General features: G+C 48.8%; 1 protein-coding gene across 2 annotated transcripts; it reads right to left on the bottom strand.

The window, feature by feature from the left end:
- Positions 1 to 441: 441 nt before the first annotated feature.
- KCTD14 (potassium channel tetramerization domain containing 14) lies at positions 442 to 7,031 on the bottom strand. Of its 2 annotated transcripts, XM_019811755.2 has the most exons (3): positions 6,805 to 6,924; positions 3,909 to 4,193; positions 442 to 1,355 (listed from the first exon to the last, which is right to left on the bottom strand). In XM_019811755.2, the coding sequence occupies exons 2-3, from the start codon at positions 4,029 to 4,031 to the stop codon at positions 687 to 689; spliced, it is 792 nt and encodes a 263-aa protein (XP_019667314.1). In that variant the 5' UTR covers positions 4,032 to 4,193; positions 6,805 to 6,924; the 3' UTR covers positions 442 to 686. The 2 variants fall into 2 exon arrangements, with proteins under 2 accessions (XP_019667314.1, XP_019667315.1); XM_019811756.2 differs by lacking the exon at positions 3,909 to 4,193 and having other exon boundaries at positions 6,805 to 7,031.
- Between the last annotated feature and the right edge of the window lie 1,668 nt (positions 7,032 to 8,699).

Below are 8,699 nucleotides of genomic sequence, written 5' to 3'. Positions count from 1 at the left end.
CTAAAGGATTAGACCACAAGCTGAGGCTGAGTAGATTGTATTTTCAGATCATATTATCTAGGTCAGTGGTATCCTGTTATTTTCCTGTTATCATCCCACATCTCCAGCCAAAGCATTGTCGAAACATTCCAACTCACCTCAGCCTTGTTCTGGACTTGACGGGAAGCGTCTGGCAGGTAGGTGAGGCTTTAAAGAGGAAGCAGCTGCACCTCACGAGGCAAGCACAGTGGAGTCAGTTGCAGTGAGCACAAAATTCTCAGCAGGGGGATAGGCAATTATTAGGGGGCCAGCCTCCTAGACCACCTTAGAAACTGTTTGATGTTTGTTTATGAAATTAAAGGAAGATGGCTTTTTGAAAACTTTTTTTTAATGTTTATTTATTTTTGAGAGAGAGAGAGAGAGAGAGAGAGAGAGAGAGAGAGAGAGAGAGCGCACCAGCAGGGGAGGGGCAAAAAGAGAGGGAGACACAGAATCTGGAGCAGGCTCCAGGCTCTGAGCTGTCAACACAGAGCCCGAAGGGGGGCTTGAAACTCATGGACTGTGAGATCATGACCTGAGCTCAAGTCCGACGCTTAGCGACCGTGCCACCGAGGCTCCCCTGGAAGATGGCTTTTGAAGGCAACTTTCAATTTCATAAGTCCCGCCAGAACCCATAACACACTGCCTCTGCCCCTGGCTCCTGGGGATCACCACCAGATGAAGAGGAATGTATAAAAGTAATTGAAATACTTGGCCCGTAATGTTCTCTCGGAGTAGTGTTCATAGTATACCTGGTACCCCTGGGCTGCAATGTCCATCTTCACGCAGTCCAGGAGGTCCTTGACCTGCGGGGCTGCCTTCCAAGGTCCAAACTTGACAACCGACTTCTTTTCAAACTCGAAGACGCGCAGGGCCTCTGCGCACTGGGCTGCCTCTTCTTCAGTGCGCACCACGCACACCAGCACTGTGGAGCTGCGTGCCGCCACGGCCTCGGCGCGTGCCAAGCGCACCATGAGCTCCAGGTTCTCGCTGTAGGCGGGCACCCGCAGCAGGAACTGCTTCCGAGCCACCTGCTCACCAAAGATCTGCGGCGTGTCCTCCAAGAGCTTGACCAAAGGCTTGATTTCGTAAAACTGCGCCTCACGGTACACCTCCGGGATGTGCTGTGTGGGTAGCTGCTCGCTGCGCAGGTAGTCCAGGACGGGTCCGAAATAGGTGCCGGGGCGATCGATGAAGAAGCGGCCTTCTGCATCCAGGCAGGCCTTGGTGGAGCTGGAGAACATCTCTGCCAGCTTTGAACCTGGGACTTTTCTCAGCGTGCTCACGGTGGTGGTGTACAACTCGCCTCCTACGTTAAGCTCCACGACGGGAGATACCTGAGGGCACAAGAGGCGGAGTGAAACCAACAGCGCCACCTCCAGGGAGCTCGTGGCTTATTTTCATCGACAGAATACTAAAGGATATTAGTCCAAGACGCCGCTAGGGAAGCAAGTCCCAGTGACAATGCTCACAAAGTCTGTGGCCTTGGGCAAGGCTTTTTTCCTCCCTGGGCCCATTTCCTCATTTCTAAAATGGGGATATGGAGGTGTTGTGAAGTCAGAAGTTCCCAAGGTGGGATGCTCATGTCTAAGATCTAGCCTCAAAGAGGCTAAGAAACCATACATGTATTCATTGCATACAGGAAGCATTTCTTGGGTACTTACTACATGTCCACACCCCATGGTGGGCGTTGGGGATACAAATTCTTCTATTTATTTATTTTAGAGAGAGTTCACGAGTGAGGGAGAGGGGCAGTGGGAGAGAAAGAGAATCCCAAGCAGGCTCCATGCTCAGCACGGAGCCCAACGCAGGGCTTGTTCCCATGACCTGAGCTGAAATCAAGAGTCAACACTCAACAGACTGAGCCACCCAGGCGCCACCCAGGGAATAAAAAATCTTATTTAATGTAGGTCAGAAGTTCCTATTAGCAGTTGGCATGACTTTGATTAATTAACTAAGGGAATTTGTTTGATAGATGTGTTTCAGAATGTGGGCCGGTGGGGGTTAAATAACAGGAATATTCTTGGTGCTGAAAAGGTCAGTAACCCTGGATACAATGGCTATAAAATTGCCTCATAAACTGTAAAGTGTGGTGTCAATGGAAGTTAGGTTTAGCTGGTCAATGGAATTTTTAGAGGCCTCTTCTCAATGCCAAACCTTGAGATGAGCACTAAGGATGTGGTTAAGATGCACATGGTACCTGCCTCAGGATGCCCACAGGCAAGCACAGAGGGGGACGTGGAAACAGACAGAGTCAGGATACGTTTAGGGAATACTAAGTGCTGCCAACAGACCTAACAAAAATACCAGATTATTATATGTGAGGTGATACACTAATTGTTATCCTTACAAACCAGCTTCCTGAATAACTCTGCTTATTTAAAATTCATTCACTCAGGGCACCTGGGTCACTCAGTTGGTTAAGCCTCCAACTTCGGCTCGTCATGATCTCACGGTTCATGGGTTTAAGCCCCACATCGGGCTCTGTGCTCACAGCTCGGATCCCCTGTCCCCCCTCTCTGCCCCTCCCCCACTGGCGCATGCCCTCACGTGTACGCACCCACAGGTATGTGTGTTCTCTCTCTCAAAAATAAGTAAACATTAAAAATAATAATAAAAAAAAATACAGGGCTCCTGGATGGCTCAGTCAGGTAAGCGTCCAACTCTTGATTTCGGCTCAGGTCATGATCTCACGAGTCTGAGTCTGAGCCCTGAGTCTGGCTCTGCAATGATGGTGCTTGGGATTGTCTCTCTCTCTCCCTCTCTCTGCCCCTCCCTCATTCTCTCTCTCTCTCTCTCTCTCTCTCTCTCTCTCTCTCTCTCAAAATAAATAAATAAACGTAAAAAAATAATAAAATCAAATTCACACACTTGGTCACTAAAATACGGATGTGCCAGATACCTGGTGCACAGTGAGGAACAAGCAGGACAGTCTCTCCCCTCATAGTCTAGTGACTGTGCAAAGTGTTTTGCATTCAATTCCTAACTCAGTCTTCACAGTGCTCCTGTGAAGAATGTATTAAATCCCCATTTTACAGATGAAGAAACTAAGAATTAAGGAGCTGAAGCAAATTGCCTAAATCAACTTGCTATTAAGTGATGATCTCAGAACTTAAACTCAGGGCCCATTTACCCCAAAGCATGTGCTCTTAGTCATTACATCAGTTAGTGTTCAACCTTTAAATACCTCCACTCTTCACTCCCTTAATTACTCAGTCATTCGAAAAAGGTAGAGGGGGCCCTGGGTGGCTCAGTCTGTTGAGCAACCAAGCCTTGATTTCAGCTCAGGTTATGATCTCATGGTTCATGCGTTCGAGCCCCACATTGGGCTCTGCGTTGACGGTGCCCAGCCTGCTTGGGATTCTCTCTCTCAGCCTCTCTCTGTTCCTCCCCTCCTTGTGCTGTCTCTCAAAATAAATAAATAAGCTTAAAAAAATAAAAAAGGTAGAGAGGACCTCTTACATTCAAGCCTCCTCCTGAGCAGATGAATAGGACACAGTCCCTGCCCTCGAGGAGTTCACAGAGAGAGGGAAACAGACTGCTGAAATGTGCAGGTGCTGAGAGGGGAGACTCAAAGGCTCTCCGCGTGGATGTGCGCTGGAGGTTGTCAGGGAAGGTTTCCTAGGCGGTGTGATGCCGCAGCCGCAGAAAAGATGGGTGCAGCGTCAGAGGGAAAACTGCATTTCCACCTAGAGACTCTGCCACAGGTCTTTGCGGAGCCAGGAGTAGTGACAGGATTCGGGAATGTCCTTGGTTCTCATTTAGGTGTGACTTCATCCTCAACTTGTCTGTGGGCTCTACCCCTAAGATTAAAGTACTGGACTAAAGAGAGCCAGAGGCAGCCAAACTAATGGGGGAAAGAACTGAGTTGCCATGGCAACAGCTCTTACCAGGGGACAGCTTTGCCGGCTGGAGTGGAGAAGGGAGACGGAGTGGATGCACTCTGACAGCAGCCAAACAATACAGCCAGGAGAAAAATAAACCCAGAACCTGTGACTTCCTCTTTCTCCCATAAACCTCAAGGCCCCTTGGCAAGGATGTTTGGTTAACCCTGAGGTGGCTCTGTGAAGCAGGCAGTTAAACGCAAAGTTGCAGACTTTAACCCTTGAATGGATCCATGTGCTTCATCATCACTCCTGTACCACTGAAAGCTCACAGGTGCTCTGGAGGTCCCCCTATGAGGTCAGAAAGATGGGTCACATAGCTGGGAAGTGAAGTCAGAGCTGCAATCAAACCCCTGTAAGTCTGACTCCAGTACAGAATGGGTGTCCTACTCCTCCAGACATCCAGTCCCACTGCTGCCAGTAATTAGCGATGTGCCTGGGGCAGCTCCCTTTCTTCTGTGGGCCTAAGCTTAGTCATCTATGAAATAGGGAGGCAAAATGGACGAAGAGAACTCTAAGCTTCTCCAGCTCTGAAAGTCTAATGAGTCCAATCACTTCAAATGTTGTTTCTGAAGCTCATTTCCAGATGCTTCACAAAACAGCTTCCTGCCCTGATATCCTCAGCCCCGTTTGTTTACCAAATAAGACCTCAGTCTTGTTCCCGAACTTCTTAGTTCTGTCCCTTGTTTCCCTCCTTTTTTCCCCAAAATCTCCCAGTTTCTTTGGAAATCCAAGACCTCCTACCTCATCCACAAATACTACAGTATGTTTCTAGCAGATAAAGACTTCTTTTCCGCCCCTCTTCTGGACCATCTGCCCATTTTTGCGGCCCCTCTGCCCCACCTTTTCTACCAATCACCCTGAAGGAGCATTCCCGGGTAAGAAAGCCAGTCTCAGGCTCTGTGTGCATGGACTGGGGAAACACAGTCTTTAGGAGCCCTTGCTCCAGAGCCGGCCCTCCCTAAGGGCACTGGGACGAATCAGACAGACCCAGCTTTCACCCAGTTGTAGTCTAAAGGGTCCCTACACACCTGCAAAACCCCCTGCCAAACATTCATACATTTCCTAAGGTTACCCTTAGTAGAGTCAATGGAGGGAGATCTCCATTCACATGTCCCCCAAGTCCCTCAAATCTCTCTCCACTCCACAACCTTGACCTTTTCCATTGCCCCCCATCTCAATCATCTGAGCCAGAAATCCAGGTTGTAATCTAGCAGTCTGCTCCAGTCCTTAACCTCTTCCCACACGAATAATCAGTAACCAAGTCCTGGTGATTCTAAATCCTGGTCAATTCCACAGCCCTCTGCCCCCTTGATTGCCCTCCCCCAGTCCAATCTCTAACAGCAGAGCAATTTTTCTGAAATGCAAATCTGATCTGGTTAATCTGCATTAAATACTTGAGTGAGGGGCACCTAGGTGACTCAATCCGTTGAACATCAGAGTCTTGATTTAGCCTCAGGTCATGACCCCAGGGTCCGTGGGACCCAGCTCTGAGACAGGTTCCATGCTCAGCGTGGAGCCTGCTTGACATTCTCTCTCTCTTTCTCTCTCTGCCCCTCTCCTCTGCTCTTTCTTTCTAATAAAAAATTAAAAAGTAAAAAATAAATAAAACAAACCCTTGGGTAACCTTGCTTTCCCTTCCAGATAAACTCTAGACTCTTTCATGAGGTTTACAAGGCCCTTTGCAGCCCTGGCAATCAGCTACCAGAACCTCTCTCCCCCACCCATCCAGAACAGGCTGGTCCCCATGGCCCCCAAGACTTCACTCATTTGCCGCCCACATTCCCTTTACTTAGCCCACTCATCCTTCAAGTTAATTGCTCCAGGAATCTTTCTAGATGGGTTGTCTCCTTGTGATCCTACAGGGCCCTGTACTTCTGTCGTCATGGTAGTTAACTCTTATAATTCCATTCGTTCATCTGTATTCCCAATTAAGCTGCAAGGTTCCTAAGAGCTGACTATCCCAGATTCATCTTTATGTCACCAGTACCTGTTACAGGGCTCAGCACACCAGGATGCTCGATAAATGGCTGTTCAATTGACTGGAGCTTACCTGCTGCACTGATTTATAAGAGTGCCTGGTATTCTGATAAAAGCCAATCTTTCCCCACCTGGCATCATGCCCCGTGCTGGCTCCCCCTCTTGCTCAGTAATTCATGCAGACATTTATTGAGCACCTAGGGCGGCCCTACCACTGAGCTGGTGACTGTGTCAACCACAGTGATGTCACCATTGCCCTATGGGAAAGAGCCACAGTCTCCCCACTGCTGGATCTGCTTTGTCTTCCTACAAGTTTTCAGGATGGCACCTAGCCACCGGAAATTAGAATGTTCTGCTCCTGAAGTGCGCTGGGCCTTTTCCTGATCCCACCCCCACCCCTTCTCCTCCCCAGCAAACTCCCCTCAACCAAGCCCTGGGAAGAGGCAGGCAAGCTGGAGGACTCAAGATCCAGCCAGTGGGCAGGGGCAGGCTGGAGAGGATGGGGATGTGCTGGGTAAGGCCGCCTTTAGTTGGGTCGTCTGCTCCCAAACACGGGAGGAGGAAGGGCAAAGGAAGAGGGGTGCACTAGGACGAGCCTGGAGACCAAGAGGAGACACGCAGAAAACAGCTAAAAACAAAGACTGAACACAGAAGACCAACAAAAGCACCCACTCAGGAAAGAGGTCAAAGAGGAGCGGCTGGACTGAGCCGGAAGGGGACGGGGCACCTTGCGCCTAAGGAGAGCGATCAAAGCCAGAACCAGCTAGAAGAGAAGACCGCGAGCCAGAGGCCCGCCAGAAGCAAGGGAACTCAGACCCCGACAAAGGGGCGCACGGGGGGTCACTGGAAGGAGCGAAAGAAGGCAGAGGCGCGGGGACAGGGGAATAAGCCGCCCTCCCACCCGCCCCTGCTGCGCACTCACCACCGGCGGGCCCGCGGGGGGCGAGGCCCGGTGGAGCCGCAGGGAGCGGGGCCCCGAGGGAAGGCTCATCTTCCCGTTCCCGCAGGCGGCTGGGCGCCCAGCCCTGCCACGTGCCAGGTACTTGTGGCTGGCTGGCGGAAGTGCACCTTTGCTCCACGCCCCCCAGGTGGGGCAAAGTGCGTCCAGGGTGTGGTTAGAGCCCGGGGTTGACTTGGTCTCCGACTGGCTTGCCGGGAGTCCCTAGTCTGGTCACTGACCCTCTGTGGGAGGGGCTTCCCAGACAGCCAAACGGGGGAGGCGGAGGGAACTGACATTGACAGCAGGAGACTTTCTACTCCCTACAATCCTACGGTGGTGAAGGATAAACAACACCTATTTTACAAACGAGGAAAGTGGGCTCCAAGAGATACTGGTGGCCAGTGTGGGATATTTATCCACTTCAGATCAGCTGCTAAAAGTGCAAAGCATGACCAACGATGAAAAGAGCTAAAATAACTGTTGTGTGAGTTATTTTGCTTATTAAAACAAACCCCTAAGGAGCCGGGGCGTAACTCCTCACTCCTGAAGTACGGTCTGTGCATGCATAGTGACTTTCTTCCAAAGAGGATAGTGTGCAAAGGAAAAAAAGAGAAAACTGATAAACCCTATTTCAGCCAGGTAATCAAGGTCAACATCAAGACTCATATTTTGATGACAGTAAGTACCCTTGATGTGATGTGATGTGATGGAAATAGCACTTTATCTCTGTGATCGTCTACTCAACCCCATAATCCCAATCTAATCATGAAGCAAAACAAAACAAAACATCAAACAAATTCCGGGGCACCTGGGTAGCTCAGTCAGTTAAGCAACCCACTTAGGCTCAGGTCATGATCTCACAGCTGGTGGGTTCGAGCTTCACATCAGGCTCTGCACTAACAGTGCCTGGGATGGTCTCTCTCCCTCTCTCTGCCCCGCCCTGCTTGCTCTCTCTCTCTCTCAAAATAAATAAATAAACTTAAAAAAAATTCCAATAGAGGGGCATCCCATGATATACCTGACCAATAATTCTCAAAGCAAGAATTGTCATTAAAAACAAGGAAAATCTGAGAAATTGTCACAACCAAGAAACATGGCAACTAAATGTAATGTAATGTGGAATTCTAGATGGGATCCTGGAAACGAAAATAGACATTAGGTAAAAACTGAGGAAATATGAATAAGCCATTGGCTTTAGTTAATAATAGTGTATCAGTGTTGGCTCATTAACAGTAACAAGTGTACCATACAAATGAAATATGTTAAGAATAGGGGAAGGGATGCCTGGCTGGCTCAGTCCATAGAGCATGCAACTCTTGATCTTGGGCCTGTAGATTTGAGCCCCATGTTGGGTGTAGAGATTCCTTAAAAATAGAAGCTTAAAAAAAAATAGAGGAAACTGAGTGTGCTTCTTCTCAGTTTCTCTGCACATCTAAAACTGTTCTAAAAAATAAAGTAAAAAAGATTGACTCAGTAACATACAACCACTATGAAAAACAGTACAGAGTTCATAATCTTTGTGTTGGTGGAAGGTCTTGCCCCAATACTGATGGCTGCTGACTGGTCAGGGTGGTGGTTGCTGAAGCCTGGCGTGGCTTTGGCAATGTCTTAAAATAAAACAACGATGAAGTTGCCATATCCATTGACCCTTCCTTTCATGAATGATTTCTCTGTAGCACGCAATGCTGTTCGATAGCATTTTACCCTCAGAACTTTTTTCAGAATTGGAGTCAATCCTCTCAAACCCTGTAGCTGTTTTAACAACTAAGTTTATATAATTTTCCACATTTGTCGTTGTCATTTCAACAATCTTCACAGCATCTTCACCAGCAATAGATTCCACCTCGAGAAACCAACTGCGTTGCTCATCCACAAGA

This window comes from Felis catus, chromosome D1 (assembly GCF_018350175.1).
Source record: "Felis catus isolate Fca126 chromosome D1, F.catus_Fca126_mat1.0, whole genome shotgun sequence".
Classification (NCBI taxonomy): Eukaryota; Metazoa; Chordata; class Mammalia; order Carnivora; family Felidae; genus Felis; species Felis catus.
The sequence above is the reverse complement of the archived record's forward strand: the minus strand, read 5'-3'. Positions and strand labels throughout refer to the sequence as shown.

Coding starts and splice junctions, on each gene's coding strand:
- KCTD14 (XM_019811755.2), bottom strand. CDS start 4,031: ATGGGAGAAAGAGGAAGTCACAGGTTCTGGGTTTATTTTTCTCCTGGC. Junction 1,356..3,908: donor GCCGGCAAAGCTGTCCCCTG/GTAAGAGCTGTT, acceptor TTGTGCCCTCAG/GTATCTCCCGTCGTGGAGCT.